This window comes from Aspergillus japonicus (genome assembly GCF_003184785.1).
Source record: "Aspergillus japonicus CBS 114.51 unplaced genomic scaffold BO86scaffold_8, whole genome shotgun sequence".
NCBI classification, from domain to species: Eukaryota; Fungi; Ascomycota; class Eurotiomycetes; order Eurotiales; family Aspergillaceae; genus Aspergillus; species Aspergillus japonicus.
Window position 1 is genome coordinate 657,414 of NW_020291645.1, and position 17,271 is coordinate 674,684.

The following is a 17,271-nucleotide window of genomic DNA, read 5'->3' on the forward strand; positions in this document are numbered from 1 at the left end:
TGGTTTGTGCCCCCCTCTGTAACCCAGACGCCTGGTGTGGATGCAAGCCAAAATCGAGGAATAAGAAGCTGAAAAGATAGTGAAAAGGAACCCCCTTCCCAAAACGCCATCGACCACAATACATGCATAATTCCTTGCCAGAAAATTGGGAAGAAGAGCACGATGTCCGGTCAGGGGTAGCTGGGGTGTAATCTAATCCGATATAAAGAAACAGATAGCACCACACCCACCATCCCGAAAGAAGAACAGAGGATAGTTTCATCAGCTTGTGGGATAGATTACTCGGCCAGCGAATAGTGTTCTGACAAGGTTTCTGTGTGATTTTTGGGGGGGGGGACAAGAAAAAGAGAAGTCTATAAACCAAAGTCCGGCCGACCACACCGTGGCGCATGTTCCATCATCTTGTCGATCGTGTTCAGGACCCAGCCGGACCGAGCCTCGGGGTTGCGGACTCCCAGCCGGGGCGTCTCGCCGAGGAAGCAGACGCCGGCGCGGAGGACGAACTGGGCGCAGTTGGCCGCTTCGGCGCACGTGGTCTGACACTCGTGAAAGGTGGTGATGTCGGGGCGTTCTTGGTCGGAAAGGTTGTCCCAGCTGTCGCGGACATTGGAGAGTTCGGGGTATATGAGTTCCTTGAAGACGTCGCGGTGAAGGAGGATATGTTTGTTTACCTGACGGGGCGCGGGATACGTTAGTTGGTGGGGATTCACCAAAAAAGATCATGGGTTAGGGGAAAGATTTGGAGACAGTGTGCTAGCACGTACATCTTGCCATCTGCGACGCTCATACTCGTACAAATCTTGGATGTCGCGGGATGATAAGTGGTGGAACGCAACGGCGGGGAAACACCATGGCTTGCGATAGAAGCCCGTGGCGAACTCGTCGATCTCGCCGAGGTTGGAGTTCTGGAGCATGGGCCAGGAGTAGTGCAAAGGCACCCCGGCGTCCGCGAGAACCTTGCCTAGGACACAATCGCCAGCCCAGTGCCAATCGGTGTATTCGTTCAACTCCACCGTCCGCGAGGCGTATTCTTTAGAAGCCAGCCGCATGGCCGGGTTGGAGACGAGGAAGCCTGATCCGCCGTGCGCGAAGATGACGTCCGCGATCTGGGTCTCGGTTCCGATATAGTGCGGCTCACTGGAGTCAAAATGTGCGAGCCATGCGAGAAGCGTGGGCCACGAGAAATATGTGTCCGCCTCCATAAAGACGTACCACTTCGCGTCGTCTTTATAGGCCAGCGCTTGTTGAACCATAGGGAGAAACTTCCACTTATCAAGCTTCCAGCCCGGGTTGTTCGGTTTGCCGATGTTGGAATTGGCCTCGTCAGCGAAGTCGGCGGACTCGAGACCGGCACGGCCTTGTTCGCGGAGACGGTTGTAAAGGTTGAAGTCCTCGACGGTATCCCGCACGGTGGTGTCCATTCCAACAAAGGCGTCCTGAATCTTGACCCCTTCGATTTCTTCCGCAAAGTCCGAGAATATGACGTAGTGAGGGACGCAACGGAGGGTGGTGTGGAAATGGACGGGAACTTTGTCGAGGGACTCGGTGACGCCGGTCTTCATCACGACGAGGACGTCCTCCATCCCCGGGAGGGAAGGACATTCGGGCAGAGTGCGACGGGCTTCGTCATTTTGTTGAGGATGTAGCTCGGAGCGAAGGGTGTAGAAGTGGTAGAGGAGGATAAGTCCCAGGAGGGCGGAGAGGGCTGCGATGCGACGAGAGCGACGGAACATCCTCGCAGCAGTGGTGGTTGAAGTGAGGGGAAACGAGGGGAGAGAGGAAGCGGAGGTTGGTTGGTGATTAGTCCAGCAAGGAAGCCGACCTGCAGCGGAGTGGGACAAGTTGAACTGTGAGTGACAGACAAGAGGAAAGAAGATGCGACTGAAACAGCAAAATTATGGACCGATCCTCCAGGTTGATTGCAACACGTTGATCATTTTCTTCCTATGTTTATCAATGCGGCTCGTGTCGACAAGTTCAATGGCTGACAGCTTTCCCTTCCTCGAGTGTTTATTTTCTGGGATTGTCGGACAACGGGGTCGGATTCCTGAGAGCACGGGTAGGAACGCAGTCGCCTGGCGCTTAGAAGAAAAGAATGGGGATAGGGTTTGGAGAAGAGGGGGAGAATCCGTGGAGGAGGAGAGAGGAAGAAGAAGTTGAGGGGGAGAAGGACAGAGTAGACAGGATAGCAGAAGATGATGATGAGAAAGAAAGAAGAGGCAGCAGCCAAGAGAAAGAGAAAACGGTTGTTCCAACCAACGAAGCTGTCTTTTGGACGGGCGTGGGGATGGCGACGTAGGAAGGCACGTAGGCAAAGCGCAGATCGGCCCACAGTGTCTAGGCGATCTAGAGTCCCAAACGGTGGTCCCTATTCAGTTTTCTTACTCTCAGGCTCTCAGCCCACTCAGCCCAGCCATCGATGACGCGTTGGTGCTTCCCCCGGGCCCCGACTGAGCCATGGTTTGAGGAGGAGCTGCAATCCTGAAACCGCCCCTGACAGGCCCGGCGGTTTTCTGTCTCAGCTTTCTTTGCGACTCACGGATTGATAGTGGTATTGATTTCATGATGGATAAATGTCCTCGCATGGTGGATCTGTGATTCAACACCATGATCTAGAGTTCATCACGTCTTTGCTCCATTGGAATCAGGGGGGAGGGGGAGGGAAAGGAGAAGTGAGTAACGAAAGGGGAAAGAGAAGGGGAGAAAAAGTACTCCGCAGTGGCAGAGTCAATTCAATGCGTTCAAGGCTTTTTCTGCCGCCCCCAAAGCCGAAGGGGACAAAAAAACGGGCTGTTCCTGACAGTTTGCTACTCAGTATGTGCAATGGACCCCTTTCCAATTAATCTATTCGAGGAAGCAATGGACCCTGCTGCACTCATACTACAGTTTTTAAAGCTACTCACACTAAGAAGCGTCCCTCAACAAATGGCAATGGCAACGGTTCATTCGCACTCTCTTTTCCACCACCCGCAATCCTCACCATCTATGCAACACTATGCCGAACGGCTATACTGCGCAATCTTGTTGGAATGCAATTTGACCAGCTCGGGAATGATCAGACTCTCGATCTCAACCCCCTCTTCCGCGGTGGTGACCACCTCAGGAACTCGGTCGGGGCCAGTGGTGGTGCCCCCACTGGTTTCTCCCGTCAGCGCGGCTTCGCCCGCCCGCTGTTTGGCCGCCTCGGCCAACCCGACCTGGTCTTCGCTACCGGAAATGCTCTTGCTGCGCCGCGATTTGGGCACGCGAATCCAACGCTCATACGGAGGCTCCGGCGTGACAAAGACCACCTCCCATTTCCGCGTCGCCAGCAGGTTGCCAATCACCAGGTGATGGGCATACCGTTCCAGGGCGGTTTTCGCCTTGTACACCAGCAGATTGGGGTCCGTCTCCAGCTTGAACGAGACCACCATGCTGCCGTCCGGTGCCCAGCCATCCACAAGCCGGTGGAGGAATTTGGGCACCGGGTCAAGGTCGATGACCAGTTTCTTGCTCCGGTTCGGCACCGGTTGTGGCTCGAGTCCTCCGGTGTATATGTCCGACGAATCTTCACCCTGGCCGCCGCTTTCCAGGTGACTCGGCAATTCCGACGACTGGATCTTGTGCTCCGACATGCGATCGTGGGGGATGAAGAAGTCGCTCACCGCTGCCGCCAGATAGAATAGGGCGTTGGGGCCCAGGGGCTTCATCAACTGCGCCAGCGACCGCAGTTCGAACAGATACTCGGAGATGGTGGTGAAGGGGAGGAGTAGGAGGAGGTTGTTTCGTTTGGCGTATTTGTACTTGCGCAGCACATCGCGCATCTGATCCTGGTATTCCTTGCACACAACGACCGGGCGGCCCTCGGAGTCGGACTCGTCATCGTCCATGAAATCGAGGAAGCAGTTGGTCGAGTGGCTGTAGTGTCGCGAGTATGGCAGCAGACTGAACTGACGGTGGAGGAAAATGACGGCATAGCCCTGTTGCAGGAAGTACTCCGCCGAAACGGCACCTCGAGTGCCGGCACTGAAGTTGTCGATGAAGCGCACGGTTTGATTCTCTGCACATGGTTAGACGTGATTCTTGTGCGCAGTGCCCGGCTCACCAACCCAGAGGAACGGTGGTGCCTCCGGAAGTGACGAGGACCAGTCGCCGGCCCGCTTGGACATGCAAGTCCACGAAGGCGCGCGCCAGGGCCTCGTGCTTCGGAAGAGCTTTGGGGGGAGGGTAGTTGTTGAAGTAGACGGATTCGGCCTCCGCGGGGGTCATGTCTGCTGTCGGAGCGGACGACATCTTGGATCCGGCGATTTTCTCGACTTCCGACCGACAATATCCTATGACTTCGTGATCCAATATTTCCCAACAGGTTTCTTAAGCGTCGCGAGGATGCGCTAGGAAGCGATGGATTGATGTGCGAGATGAGTGGGCTCGATTGACCCCTCGTCTAGAAGACCCGATCTAAAGAGACAAGGATTGAATCGGCGATCGATGATGAACGAGCGGAGAGGATAGATGCGGATATGCGCTATTCTATGGTGAAATGAGGGAGTTAGTCTTCGATGCGATGGAAACACCAAAGAGCTCAAAGGTAGTCTCGCAGAGCGTCACTTGATCGATGGCAAATACCTATTGACAGAATGATCCGTAAATGCGTTGCTTTCGTTGAATTGGAGTTGAACGAAAGGGCGGGGCCTCAACATTCTGACAGGGCGTGGAGGGCGTGGGAGGGGCAGTTGGAGCTACCGCCTTCGGAGTTATTCCTCGGTAGCTTTTCCTCGGCACTGGCCCGTCATCCTCAGTGATTCAGCTTTCTCTCAGGTTCAGGAGGAGATACTATAACAATTGTTCACCAGTCAGACAAACTTCAACTCCCGCTGGCCGGTCACTTTTCCCCAGCTGGTATTGTCAGTGTCATGTCCTCACACAAACCTCGGCTGACATTGAAAAACATGCCGACCCTACCCAAGCGCCAAAAATGACCGACAGTGCTGCCAAGCCATGCGAATCATTCCAATCGCCGAACCGGCTGTTCCACAGCACGGCAGAGCAGAAACCGCGCGCATCCCAGGTCGAAATCCATCGTTCGAGGACGATGTGAAGTGACTAGGCTATATGTCCACCGTCTTCGTTTATTAGGCTCCTCGGATTGCCTACCGCGACTCTGACTCCGGCTCACTCTGGAATTGACTCCCTTACCACCACCACCTCATCCTCCTCCTCCACCACCACCACGGCACTGCTACCAGGATGATTGAAACGAACCTCGACACTTGTTGCGCGAGAATTCCTGGTCTGGATCTCCGATCTTGTAGTTCAACTACAACACAAGCATTATCACCGACAGAGCGTAGAATAAAACCCGCCGTTCTCCATCTCCGAAACCAGGAAACGTTCGTCGCGCCGAACATACCCTATATTTTACACTCTAAATCTCAACCGCTAGCCATGGATCCAGAATCTTATCGGCCCTCGTCGTCATCAAGTTTCAGACTTAGTGGCTGTCGCAGGTCGCAACGGTTTTCGAGGCTCTCGACCGTGGTAGAACGGGGGCCTCCGATGGTGAAACGCGGGCGGGATGGTCGAGCGGGTGTTGTTTCAAGTTGAGAACAATCAAACGTGAGGCAAGCGTCCGGATGTGAGGTCTACAGTCTACTTCAACGTCCCACGGTAGCAGTACCAGAGGCAGAGGAAATGAGATGCTGCATGAATGAAACAACTGCCCACTAGTTCTATCCATCTCTCCTCCCCACCAGATATACCTCAGCCGTAGACGGATACACAACGCAACAAGAATTCAATATTCGCACGCCTACACACATAGAATATATACACACCACATAGAATATACACACACACCGAGGCAGGCCTCGCCCAAATCCTCCACTTACTCCTTCCGAGGCCGCACCGCCTCCTGCTGCGCCGGCGCATCGATATGCGCCGCCCACTTGGTCAACGAGATATCCGCGGCCGTGAACCCGACGTCGTACTTCTCGTTGCCGCCGAACAGCATCGTGTTCGGGAACCCGGGGTCGAAGGGGGCGGCGAGGTCGATCTCGCGGATCTCCGCCTTGCTGAGGTCGATCTTCAGGGCGTCGATGTTGGCCTTGAGGTGCTCGACCTTGCGCTGGCCGACGATGGGGTAGATGTAGGGTTGTTTGTAGCGGAGGTAGGCGAGGGCCTACCGGAGGAAGTCAGTCGGGAGGGTGCACACACGACGCACTATACAACAGAACCAAGAGGAAAGGAGGGCCCATGGGCCCGAGAGCAAACTCACAATCGCGTACAGATTCGTCCCCTTGCGCTCGGCGACCTTCTCCAACACCTCCGAGATCTTCAAATCCGCCTCGGTGGGCTGCGAGCCCCGCGTGGACCCCTCATGCTGCTGGGCCTGCTGCCGGGCCGCGGCGGAGCGGAACCGGCCCTGGCCCAGCGGGGCCCACGGCGCGATCGCCATGCCCTGGTCGCGGCACATGGGGACGATCTCGCGCTCCATGTCGCGGAAGCCGGCGTTCCACTTGCCCTGGTAGACGGCGAAGGGCCGCAGGCCGTGGGCGCGGGCGTAGTCGTTGGCCTTGACGACGACCCAGGCCGGGGTGTCGGAGACGCCCAGGTAGAGGACCTTGCCGGCGGTGACGAGGGCGTTGAGCCCCTGCATGACCTCCTCCACGCCCGTCGTGAAGTCCCACCAGTGCACGTACAGCAGGTCGATGTAGTCCGTCTGCAGCTTGCGGAGGCTGGCGTCCACGGAGACGCGCAGCGATTTCACCGAGTTGCCCACAAAGTTGGACTGCAGCGGCTCCGTGTCCAAGTGCGCCGTGCGGTACCCCGTCGTGTACTTGGTGGCGATCACCATCTGGTCGCGGTTGTTGCGCAGCTTCATCCATTCGCCGATCCAGGTTTCCGACTCCTCGTACTGATATGCGTTGGCACTGCGGGTTTTCGTGCGTGAATAATCGAGTGCTCGGAAGGTGAAAAGAGTGATAGGAAGGATAAGAAGGCACATACGTGTCGATGAAGTTCCCGCCTTCATTGAAGAAGTAGTCCAGCAGAGCGAAGGTATCCTCTTTGCTGCATTTGCCCATGAATTCTGTCCACGCCTCTCCGAAGTTCATTGCTCCCAAGCATAGCGGTGAGACCTGTCTACTTCAGCTTGAGACCCACGATGAGTTCGAAGAATAGTCCTTACCTTGACACCGGCGGTGGGAGAGAGAACCTGGTGGTAGCCAAGTAGGCTCTTGGGCTTCGGGGCAACCGGGTTAAACGACATGTTGTCTAGATCTGGGATGTGAGATGTGAAAATATGGTCAATTGAGATGAATGTTCAATGAAGCTGGTGAGCTGAGTACAGACAGTCCAAGAGCACGTATATATAGCCATTGGACTCTAGGCTCCAGAGGATTGCGAAAGGGTCTTTGACATGGCATGACGCAAGAAGGGTGGGGCCTAGTTTTGAGTTATCGCCGAGCTCTAAGTCCTGTTCTGTGCTTTCAGTCATCATCGCCGGTCTTGTAGCTGGGACAGGAGTGTCCCTATGCAGCTAACAGCCGACCGGGTCCTCATGTTCTTGGAAATCCAATTTGGAGCTCGCTACCCATAGAACCGCATGAATGTGCAGAATGCTGACAGGGTCTTGAGGTTTGTCGAGCCAAAGAAAGCTGGCAAGCTCCTGGGTCTTATCTCCGTCGTGCTGACAGCGCTAGTCCCGATCCGAGCAGGTTGCGATAAGCCCCCGGGTTCTGCAGGATTTAAGCTCAAGCCTGGCGGAGATAAGCACGGTGATTGTACTGAGTACCCCGGAGAACAGACGAGGAATCTCCTGTGGGTGGGAAACCGGCTTCAACGACTTGAAATGACACTTGTCATGATCGGACAGCCAATTGAGATGAGTCGTACTGTACATGGTAGTCAAGGGACCGAAAGTGATCATGGTGCATTTAGAGGTATACGAAGAAACATTGGTAGATTTGAGTACATCCAATCTGTCGATACGCCCTTTGCTTGAGAAAATCATCCGGTGTAGACACTGAGAAAAGAAAAGAACAGTGAGATCAAAGTCCCTATTCAAGGCAGATAGCGACTTCGCAAGGCCTGGCTAAAAGTGCTCATGCGGCTTGCCATTCCGCCATGCTGCATATTGCTCATAAGAGCCTCTTCGAGCGCCGACTGCGTGACGCTGGCATCTGTAGATGGGCAAAAGTTCAGCATGCACCCAGAATACGTGAACGAACAAAACTTACCATCCAGGTCACTAAAGCTACTTCCCATACTAGGCGTCCCATCGCTGGTCTCTCGACCCGCAGATGCAATCGACCGCCGCGGACTGAAGGGGGTTAGCTCGGCGGCGCGACGAGGGCTCAAAGGGCCGCCGCTTTGGTGCATATGTCGTCGGCGATCGGTCGCGGAATGCGTCACTGGGACTCCGGAGCTGACAGAGCTCGTGGATGAATCCGCGGTAGGAGACTTTCTGACTGCATGATGTTGTTCGGCGGGGCGTCGATTGGAGACTGTAGGTACGTCCTCCTCGTTCAATCGTAGCGTGGCATGAAGATCCGAGCCTGAGGGATGGTGGGGGGTATGGGCTGCACCGGAGGATAGGGGAAGAAAAGCCGGTGAATCGTCGTCCTCTTCCTCATCATCCCGCAATCCTGGCTTATACGTCGAGAATTTGCCAAATGGTCTGAATCTGAGTCCCCGTCGGCTGTCCATTCGCTCGTCCTCCCCAGACTCGGACTCGGACGAGCTGGATGTCAGGTCTTCCTCCTCGAGAGTGGGTGACTTGGGAATCGGAGGATCTCGTCGCGTGGCGGATGGCCGTGGAGCATGAGCCTCGCGGCTTAGCTCTTTTGGCTCGGAAACCGGTGGTTCGTTGCGCAATGGCTCTCGAGCAGACTTCAGTTGATTTATGGTTGTCGTCGAGCTTGTGCGTCTAGGGATCGGAGCTGCTTCTCCTCAGCACCAGGCTTCCAGTGACAAGTCTAACATCCAATACTTCAAGCTATGAAGCTTACCTCGTTGTGGCAGGGACTCCTTCTGCTGCGCCAAGCGACTGGGGGCTCTCGGAGCTTTACGCAGTTAGCAAACAAAACCAAATCGAGCCAATGAGAGCTCCATACCATTGCTTGCGGCAGCCTTAGCTTGACCGAGGGCAGTGCTACCGGATATCGAGCCGGGCGCCGGCGATGTAGATGTCGACTGCGTGGTCGGCACTTTGCGCATTTGCGCGCGCACTTGCGACAGCTGACGGTCGTACAGCCATGCTGCCTGCTGAAGTAAGAACTGAAGTGTGACTTCGAAGTGATCTGCTCTGTGGCCAGACAAGGGTCAGCATGTATGGGGCTACTGAGGGGTGTTGTGTGCCGGTACAATGCCTTCCCTGGGTCCATTAGCCGTTGTTGTACTTAGTATGGGGTGGAGGTTCCATAGAGGACCTACAATCTAGATCATCGCCTTTCGAGGGCCGCGAAAGGATATCCCAGAGAGCCTGGTCCTTAGCTGCATTCCATTCCATCTACTGAAGTCAGTATGTGCTCTACTTCCAATGAAATAGGCTAAACAAGTACCGGGGGAGGATCCACAAACTCCCCCCGGGAGCATGGCAGGCGGATAAAGACGGTGAACTTGGTGTCTCCGGAGTGTGACAGAGAGGTCATTGTAGCGACCGCCCTTGGGGTATTTTCTTCCTTGGTTTAACCCAGATGATCAGGGTGCAAATGATAGCTTTGAATGAAGCCTAATATGGCAACAGCAACCTTGACCCACTACCGTTGAGCATATGAAAGATAAGGAAGCCTCTTGATGATGGTGATGAAAGCGGTGGAGTGACGGAGGCGCGCCACACGGGATGTTTTGGGCTGCATCATATCGTGGCCGTGCTCGGCTGCCACACACGTGGCGGTGCACCTTTAAAGGCAGCCTGGGAGCCTGGCTTCTAGCTGGACACCTGCACATCTTTTCTTCAATTGACAATTCCAGTCATCGAACCAGATGCTAGCATTTAATGCAACTTGATACTGAACTCGGATGACATTGAATGGCTCTCTGTGGTAGCTTTATTCTCTACGGACATAGAGGAATGAACGCCAAAGAAATAAGGCATAAACCTCCACTCGATAAATATACAGCTTAAAAAAGAGCCACTTGCTCCCACACATTATTTTGTCGATAACCTGTGCATTTAACCACCTGGCTACATCAACCCTGCTGTATGTGTGATCGGAGAGGGTTTTCCCGAGTAGATATCAGATCTATATATCTTCAACTCGACCGGTCCCATTACATAAACGAAGACAAACTCAGTTCATCTAAAGAATGGTATCTCATCCACAACAAAATATAGGCCTTGACCATCAACTCAGCAAAGCAATCCCTTTCAGACGATATCATAAATATATCTAGTAGCCCAACTGACTTATTCCATTCCCCCCTCAGCAAGTTAGCAAAGGCCCCAGCCATTATAGACATCTGAAACCTGCTAGTGCCAGATAAGTGGGAATCTCCTAGCTCCACAAGACAGGTGGGCAGTGGACATTTTGGGAAGATCAATCCCTTATTGTAGCAGGTCGCGATGCCGCGTGCGCTATGCGTCCATTCGTAGGAATGAAGACCTTAGAATATGTTCTCTAGCGGGGGTATTGCAGCTTGTGCTGGTACCACTCGTAGAAAAGTAGCTGCTAAATACTTCGAGTAAGGATCTTGTAGCACATGGCAGAAAGCGTCATACAGTCATGCAGGACAGAATAAGCTCGCCAGCCCACATGCAAAAGTATGGTTCACTCCACCTTGGGATCTCGGATGTGGTGTATGCGACCCGGTCTATGGCTTGGAGCAGCCTATGAAGAGCTTTCTCAAGCAACCCATTCATTGCCATTACAGTGAGGTGTTAGAGAGATTCTTTCCAAGCATTAGGTAGTAAAGTCATAGAAGGAGTCAGCATCGTTCGATCTGTGCCAAGATCATCGTCGTAATCGCGGCGCGCAAGATCGAAAAATCTCGATCTCGGCTAACCCACCAAGTGCCAGCTAGCCTCTCGCAGGCTGACGTACTCCCTTCTTTCGGCTTACCACTGTGGGACTTCCAATAATATTAATAACATTTTGACACTCCAGGATAATATGGTCGCTGATCACTGCATCTACTCCTTAAGGACTGCTAACGCATCTGATTCCATCTGGCCATGCCTCTTCGTAAACGGGCGTGGGACGAGGCAGCATGGATGATCGGAGAAATAGGCGAGCACTGTGTGGACTCGACCGAAGCGATGGTCTCTTCTACCGGTTAAGCTGATAGTTGTAGTGGAGATAGACAGCTGAAAGAGACTGCATTAGATGTGCAAGTCTTGTCATTGTGCTGGATATTTATGCCACGGTTGCTCTGATCATTGCCGAGCTGTTTCGCTCACACATTTCCTAGCCTTGCGCAGTACATACATCCCAAGCATGCGCTCCAGGATAGCCGATCAGTTCTTCTGAATGACTATCTCCGTGGTTTTCCGGATGAACTGGTCATCATGGCCGTCCGATTGGGGCCATCCACGATTCCCACTCTCCTGCGATGACCCGGCCGATTGGGTCACGCTTCGGCCCATCCCACCCATCTCAATGATATTCTCCTCGCTCTCCGACGGTGATAGTATCTCTGTACGGACCGCACGGGACTCGTAAATGCTCGCAAAATGTCGCGTGGAACGCGTGCCGTTTCCTGGTCTGGAACGAGTCTCGTTGGTATGTGGATTTGTCCCGTATCTCGGGTCGTTGTAGTTGCCTTGACCGACATAGTTGCTCGACTTGAGGAAGGAGATTGTCGATCTCGCCAGAGACCAGACGAAAGGCAGGTTCGTGACGTACATGCCGATGGAGGCCTCTCGCAGGTACCAGAACTGATAGCTGGTGTCGTAGATATCCCGAAAGGTGAAATATTTGGAAGTGATAGCACAGGCAAGCTGTACGCAAGTCAAAGAATCAGCCACAAGTCCGCAGGGCGACGTAAGGTTCAGGCCGGACGTACCACGACGATGCCCATTGAGAAGACAACGATGACCGGCAGCTTAGTCTTCCACGCCATCTGCGCGCGGGCAAACATCGGAAGCATGACACAAAGAATCGCGACGTCGGAACTGATGTTCATAGCTGCTTGCACAGCTTCGTAAATACGGTAAGTCGAGCAGATTTCGTTCGGAGGAGGTAGGGTCCAGTAGCCCGACAAGTAAGGCCTGCACTCGAGGAACAGTACCAGCTCTGAGCTGATCCATCCGCACAACGTGTATATAGCGCAAGCCGTCACCACTCGATTTTGCCATAGATTTTTGCTGTGGTTATTCTCGTCAGGCACACGTTCTCGCTCGAAGTCGATGGAAAGCTCACTTACGTGAGTCGGAAGTAGACCATCAGCATACAAGCCTTCAGTAAGTAGATCGTGCAGAGCTGGCACTGTATCATGCTGCGTTAGGTCTCACTATACAAGTGTACCATGGTGGAAGCCTGTGCCATACATTTTCCGAAGCAAACTCGATCTTGGATCCTTTGACCCTGGCAGCGATCTCAGCGGCGGTGAATGTTGCATATTCTCCAGGCTTGTATAGATTGCTTCCTCCTCCCTCCGCAATCTTGATGTTGGTGACGGCAAATGCTGTATAGAACGCCTAGTCCGAACACTGACTCAGCGTCGGGCCATACAGACTCTGCAAGCAAACTTACCACAGCCGCAAACATAAGGTAATCTTCGACCTGAAACACCCAGCGCATTCTGAGCCATCGCCCATATCTGGAGGACAGATTAGCAATTACCAACCAGAAACACCGAGTCAGCATCTGATACATACAATCGCACGACAAACAACAGCATTGCGATGCTGTACATCACCCAGGTGGTGACCACCAGATCATGCGCAGAGCCACCGCCATCACTGGCCATTATTACAACGAGGGCTTTAGGAGAATAGCATAGTCAGATACTCAGTTTGGGAGAAATGCTAGGCAGTAACTTCTTATGAAAAGGGAGACCGAGACGTAAGAAGTCGGGGGGGTATAAGGTGCTTACACAAGTTCGACCCACTTCCGACTGCAGAATTGGCTGGCCGCTGCAGGATTCCAATCTACTTAGTACATCCTTCATCCGCTCTTCTGGTAAGTGGCATGCCATGTACGGCCGGAGTGGCGGCGAATCAGCGTCGATGAGCGTGCAGGTAGCCCTCCCTGGTCAAGTACCGACAGGATCTAATTCTGCTGGACTTCAATTTCTGACACGATGGGCTGCCGTTGCCAGCCTTTAGCTCAACTCGCCCCTGAATCAGCAAGAGCCCTCGGTGGAACCGTATTTGGAATTCGCACACCAGACACGTTTTGTGGAGGAGACTGACTAACAATGACATGCATGCTGACACGCACAACTTATGCCGCACCCCAGCTGTTCGACGCTTCGGAACCCATATACTAGGTAGGGTCGACTGATCATCCGTGATCGTGTTACGAAGGAGCTCGGGGTTCTCCTTACCTAGACCCCAAGATCCACCAGGCAGCTGGCTATGTCAGGACTCAGGAGATGCATCGTGACGATCCGATCATTATTTCCCAGAAGCACCACGGTGCAGGTCCATACCCACTACAAGTCCTTCGTTTTGGACTGACCGTCTTCATAGGTTCATCGGATGTGGGCTGCAGTAGTGGCCTGTCCTTTGTTCTCCGCCGACGTCCACGAGTCATGATGGAGAACGGGCGACCTCGAGTGGAATTCATTTGGACGTAAATTGGGTAGCTGCGTGTTCCTCCTCCACCACAACGTGGAACGGCAATCATAAGACTGCAGGAAGCCGGCTAATCTTTTGAGAGACTAGAAGCTGATTGGAAGTTTTGTGACAAGTCGCAGTTTGTAGTTCGTCTCTTCAAGGCCCTGCACGAGGCCGACTAGTACCGTAGTCAACTAGCAACAGCTGCAGCCTGGGTTCTGCCACGGTGTATCGCTTTGGCATGGTATCTGTGACACCAATGATAGGCGGAGGACCTCCTGTCTCTTGATTTGGGCCGGGTATCGATGCGGGCTGTCGGTCTAGAGCAAACTTTGACTCATGCAATGGGGAAAGGTGCGATGGAGTATGGTATCTTAGCATGCGACTAGTCTGCCAACGTGGAGATGACTTTTGACCGTGGCAACGAACGGACTGGGTGGAAGGGCCAATGATAGCCAAGGAGAGGTAGAAAGGAACCAGGACGGAGAGCGACTGGAGCAGACGGAAGGGCGGGTAAACCTCCCGGTCAAGCGGGGCACGTGCTGGCACCATACAGTAACAGTACAGTACGGTACATTTCTGTTGTTCTACCAGCAGTAGTAGGGAGGGGAGAAACTGCAAGCTACGTACAGTACTTGATAGGCATCTGCTCCGACCGTGCTGGCGTTACATCGGATTGTGGTGGGTTCAACCAGGCTAACCAGTCGATGGTGTGCTATTGGAGACTTGCAGAGCCTACTAGGTAGTAGTCTTCAAGGTCCACCTACTGTCATGCCATAAACGTGACTTGAATCATTGCGATCTCAACAAAGCTGGCAGCAGCTGATATCGGAACGGCATCTGCAGACTACTCATCTAGTACCTACACTACGTCGAGTACCTACCGGCCTCTTGGCCCATCTGGGTCTTAGCGTCCCTCTTCGCGTCTGAACTAAATCACACCTGCAGCAGAGCAGAAGAAAAGAACAACCGCACCCCTGTCCACCCCCGAACCTGTGCTGTGCAGAATGCTGAAACGGGGGATAAGCTAGAGAGTGGCAGGCAGCCAGACCGGGCTAGCAAAGAAGTTTAAACCACGAGGGGTTGATGTCTGCAGGGAGCAGGGAGCAGATGGCAGGCACACTTTCCATGGGTCAGCAACGGGAGGCCAAAGTTAGTTAAGTTAGTTCTTAGGCCAATTTGCTAAGCATTGCTAAGCCCACCCAAGCATTGAGTGGCCCCTTGTCCCGGACTCCCGGCCGACAAAAGTTCCAGGCGGAAAAGAAAAAAAGAAAAATCCAGACTGCCAAGATGATAAATTACTTCCCATCAATTTTGAACTTAACCGGCTTGGCGATGGAAGAGGAAGACTATCTCCGTCGCTACATGATTAGAGGATTGGCTGATAACTCGTTAGCTCTATAAGCAGGGTATCATATCCCCTCCGAACTGCATCTTGAGAGTTTTTTTCTTCTTCTTTTGTTCCTTCTCCCCGTCATGCAGGCTGGGCCAGCTCAAATCTCGACCTAATTAATCTTATCTACGGCCGTGGCTCTCTCGGGAATCGCCACTACCACCTTGCTCGAGAGCAACAACTCAAGGCTTCTGCCAAACTCTCCAGCCCAAGCAGACTGACCTCAGCATGGCCGCTTCCATGCAGGACGAAGAGAAGGCCATGAGAGCTTCGCTCTCTGCCCCCTCCTCTTCAGCAGAGACCAACAAATTTTCAAAATTCACTCTCAAGCTGCTCGAGAAGCGAGGTATCGAGAGAGTGCCTGAGACGGAACGGCATAGTTCCGTGACGACGGCCGACTATCTCAAAATGGGCGTTCTGTGGTTCTCGACCAGCATCACGGCGAACAACGTCGCCGTCGGCATGTACGGCCCGTTGGGATACTCGCTGAGCTTTGTGGACTCGGCCCTCTGTGCCACATTTGGGTCTTTCTTGGGGGCTGCGGGGGTGGCATACATGGCGACCTTTGGACCGCAAAGTGGCAATCGGACGATGGTGGGTGATGATGACTTATATCGTATCGATGAAAGTGCTGACGGGTGGCGTTCTAGGTCGTTGCGAGATACTTCATGGGCTATTATCCCAGCAAGATCGCCTGTCTGTTGAACATCATCATTATGCTTGGGTATGGAATGATCGACTGTTTGGTCGGTGGTCAGATCGTGAGTCTGCCCCCTTCTGCTTGCGGCAGCCGGGGACTCCTGCTAATATCACGACAGTTGGCTGCGGTGGCCGATGGGAAGATGACTGTCGTCGTTGGCATCATCATTGTCGCCATCATCACCTGGTTGGTCGTCGTATTCGGTATGAAGCCGTTCCACGCCTACGAACGGTAAGCTTACCTCTTCCAATTCCCCGACCCCGAAACCATACTGACCACCACAGATGGGCCTGGGCGCCACAACTGGTCGCCATGTTCGTGCTGGTCGGCTGCGCCGGCCCCAAATTCGACACCTCGCTCGTGTCGAGCGGCAACACGGCGACCCTGAGCGCGGACCGGCTGACCTTCTTCTCGCTGTGCCTCTCGAGCTCGGTCGCGTGGGCGCCCGCGGGCGCCGACTTCTTCGTCTACTTCCCCCCGACGACCTCCAAGTGGAAGACCTTCGTGTCCGTCCTCTTCGGCCTGGGCCTGTCCCTGACCTTCGCGAACCTGATGGGCGTGGGCCTCGCCTCGGGCACCCTCACAAACCCGGCGTGGGCGGAGGCCTACGACACGTCCTCGGGGGCGCTGATCCTAGCCGGCTACGACGGGCTAGGCGGGTTCGGCAAGTTCCTGGGGGTGATCATCGCGCTGGGGCTGATCTCCAACAACATCCCCGGGACGTACTCGGCGACGCTGGGCTTCCAGATCATGGGGCGGCACCTGGCGCGGCTGCCGCGCTGGTCGCTCGCCTGCGTCAGCACGATCATCTACACCGCGTGCGCCCTCGGCGGCCGCGACCACCTCTACGACATCTTCGAGAACTTCCTCGCCCTCATGGGCTACTGGGTCACCATCTACCTGACCATCGCGCTCGAAGAGCACCTGCTCTTCCGCCGTGTCCGCGGCGGCTTCGACTGGGACGCCTGGGCCGACCGCGCCAAGCTGCCCCTCGGCCTCGCCGCCCTGGCCGCCTTCCTCATCGGCTGGGCCGGCGCCATCGTCTGCATGGACCAGGTCTGGTATGTCGGCCCCATCGCCGCGATGGTGGGCTCCGACGGCGCCGATCTGGGTATCTGGGTCGGTTGCGCGTGGGCTATGCTCGTCTACCCGCCGCTGCGGTACCTGGAGTTGAAGAAGTTTGGCCGGTGAGGTCTGCTTCCTCTGAGGCGGTCGTATCGAGCTAGTAAACCAAAGGTTCTGTGATATGGTTTTCTTCTTTGTTAGGTGTTGTTGACCTGAAGTGGAGGGTGGGATGAAGGTCCCCTGTTGGACCCTGCGGCCTGTGAAGCGAAGCGAAGGCGCTGGGGAGCATTAGACCTGACGGTTACATGACCCAGACAGGGCTGGGCCCCTGACATCTACGGCTGTGCATGTGTTATGGAGTTATGTATCGCTACATGTTATTAGATGCCTAAGTAATGTTTGAAAGAAAGATAA

General features: G+C 54.3%; 6 protein-coding genes across 6 annotated transcripts; 1 reads left to right on the forward strand and 5 right to left on the reverse strand.

The window, feature by feature from the left end:
• Nucleotides 1-100: 100 nt before the first annotated feature.
• On the reverse strand, nucleotides 101-1,914 carry BO86DRAFT_230406 (glycosyltransferase family 31 protein). The gene is made up of 2 exons (XM_025667001.1): nucleotides 765-1,914; nucleotides 101-671 (listed from the first exon to the last, which is right to left on the reverse strand). The coding sequence occupies exons 1-2, from the start codon at nucleotides 1,731-1,733 to the stop codon at nucleotides 354-356; spliced, it is 1,287 nt and encodes a 428-aa protein (XP_025530656.1). The 5' UTR covers nucleotides 1,734-1,914; the 3' UTR covers nucleotides 101-353.
• An 832-nt stretch (nucleotides 1,915-2,746) lies between these two features.
• On the reverse strand, nucleotides 2,747-4,385 carry BO86DRAFT_230403 (phosphopantothenate--cysteine ligase CAB2). The gene is made up of 3 exons (XM_025667000.1): nucleotides 4,089-4,385; nucleotides 2,928-4,039; nucleotides 2,747-2,818 (listed from the first exon to the last, which is right to left on the reverse strand). The coding sequence occupies exons 1-2, from the start codon at nucleotides 4,270-4,272 to the stop codon at nucleotides 2,994-2,996; spliced, it is 1,230 nt and encodes a 409-aa protein (XP_025530657.1). The 5' UTR covers nucleotides 4,273-4,385; the 3' UTR covers nucleotides 2,747-2,818; nucleotides 2,928-2,993.
• A 1,369-nt stretch (nucleotides 4,386-5,754) lies between these two features.
• On the reverse strand, nucleotides 5,755-7,589 carry BO86DRAFT_386845 (norsolorinic acid reductase). The gene is made up of 4 exons (XM_025671436.1): nucleotides 7,166-7,589; nucleotides 6,985-7,115; nucleotides 6,254-6,908; nucleotides 5,755-6,157 (listed from the first exon to the last, which is right to left on the reverse strand). Exons 1-4 carry the CDS (start codon nucleotides 7,244-7,246, stop codon nucleotides 5,864-5,866), a joined length of 1,161 nt encoding a protein of 386 aa, XP_025530658.1. The 5' UTR covers nucleotides 7,247-7,589; the 3' UTR covers nucleotides 5,755-5,863.
• Nucleotides 7,590-7,613: 24 nt separating this feature from the next.
• BO86DRAFT_407687 (multidomain presynaptic cytomatrix related protein) lies at nucleotides 7,614-9,780 on the reverse strand. Its single transcript, XM_025674293.1, has 7 exons — nucleotides 9,540-9,780; nucleotides 9,412-9,487; nucleotides 9,343-9,352; nucleotides 9,093-9,283; nucleotides 8,988-9,041; nucleotides 8,217-8,918; nucleotides 7,614-8,159 (listed from the first exon to the last, which is right to left on the reverse strand). Exons 1-7 carry the CDS (start codon nucleotides 9,627-9,629, stop codon nucleotides 8,041-8,043), a joined length of 1,242 nt encoding a protein of 413 aa, XP_025530659.1. The 5' UTR covers nucleotides 9,630-9,780; the 3' UTR covers nucleotides 7,614-8,040.
• Nucleotides 9,781-11,434: 1,654 nt separating this feature from the next.
• BO86DRAFT_441721 (uncharacterized protein) lies at nucleotides 11,435-12,888 on the reverse strand (the record flags this gene model as incomplete). The annotated part of the gene is made up of 6 exons (XM_025676277.1): nucleotides 11,435-11,917; nucleotides 11,983-12,187; nucleotides 12,343-12,404; nucleotides 12,467-12,603; nucleotides 12,672-12,694; nucleotides 12,797-12,888. The coding sequence occupies 6 exons, from the start codon at nucleotides 12,886-12,888 to the stop codon at nucleotides 11,435-11,437; spliced, it is 1,002 nt and encodes a 333-aa protein (XP_025530660.1).
• A 2,199-nt stretch (nucleotides 12,889-15,087) lies between these two features.
• Nucleotides 15,088-17,188, forward strand: BO86DRAFT_333022 (purine-cytosine permease family protein). The gene is made up of 4 exons (XM_025668799.1): nucleotides 15,088-15,686; nucleotides 15,743-15,853; nucleotides 15,911-16,023; nucleotides 16,077-17,188. The coding sequence occupies exons 1-4, from the start codon at nucleotides 15,321-15,323 to the stop codon at nucleotides 16,981-16,983; spliced, it is 1,497 nt and encodes a 498-aa protein (XP_025530661.1). The 5' UTR covers nucleotides 15,088-15,320; the 3' UTR covers nucleotides 16,984-17,188.
• Nucleotides 17,189-17,271: the final 83 nt, after the last annotated feature.

What these genes read in the sequence shown, in the direction of transcription:
- BO86DRAFT_230406 (XM_025667001.1), bottom strand. Translation starts at nt 1,733, where the DNA reads ATGTTCCGTCGCTCTCGTCGCATCGCAGCCCTCTCCGCCCTCCTGGGA. An exon ending in AGCGTCGCAGATGGCAAGAT is followed by an intron (nt 672 to 764) that starts GTACGTGCTAGC and finishes GCGCCCCGTCAG; the next exon opens with GTAAACAAACATATCCTCCT.
- BO86DRAFT_230403 (XM_025667000.1), bottom strand. Translation starts at nt 4,272, where the DNA reads ATGTCGTCCGCTCCGACAGCAGACATGACCCCCGCGGAGGCCGAATCC. An exon ending in AGGCACCACCGTTCCTCTGG is followed by an intron (nt 4,040 to 4,088) that starts GTTGGTGAGCCG and finishes AACCATGTGCAG; the next exon opens with AGAATCAAACCGTGCGCTTC.
- BO86DRAFT_386845 (XM_025671436.1), bottom strand. Translation starts at nt 7,246, where the DNA reads ATGTCGTTTAACCCGGTTGCCCCGAAGCCCAAGAGCCTACTTGGCTAC. An exon ending in CTCCCACCGCCGGTGTCAAG is followed by an intron (nt 7,116 to 7,165) that starts GTAAGGACTATT and finishes TGAAGTAGACAG; the next exon opens with GTCTCACCGCTATGCTTGGG. An exon ending in GGCGGGAACTTCATCGACAC is followed by an intron (nt 6,909 to 6,984) that starts GTATGTGCCTTC and finishes GAAAACCCGCAG; the next exon opens with TGCCAACGCATATCAGTACG.
- BO86DRAFT_407687 (XM_025674293.1), bottom strand. Translation starts at nt 9,629, where the DNA reads ATGACCTCTCTGTCACACTCCGGAGACACCAAGTTCACCGTCTTTATC. An exon ending in TAAGGCTGCCGCAAGCAATG is followed by an intron (nt 9,042 to 9,092) that starts GTATGGAGCTCT and finishes AACTGCGTAAAG; the next exon opens with CTCCGAGAGCCCCCAGTCGC. An exon ending in TAGCTTTAGTGACCTGGATG is followed by an intron (nt 8,160 to 8,216) that starts GTAAGTTTTGTT and finishes GCCCATCTACAG; the next exon opens with ATGCCAGCGTCACGCAGTCG.
- BO86DRAFT_333022 (XM_025668799.1), top strand. Translation starts at nt 15,321, where the DNA reads ATGGCCGCTTCCATGCAGGACGAAGAGAAGGCCATGAGAGCTTCGCTC. An exon ending in GTTTGGTCGGTGGTCAGATC is followed by an intron (nt 15,854 to 15,910) that starts GTGAGTCTGCCC and finishes ATATCACGACAG; the next exon opens with TTGGCTGCGGTGGCCGATGG. An exon ending in CCGTTCCACGCCTACGAACG is followed by an intron (nt 16,024 to 16,076) that starts GTAAGCTTACCT and finishes TGACCACCACAG; the next exon opens with ATGGGCCTGGGCGCCACAAC.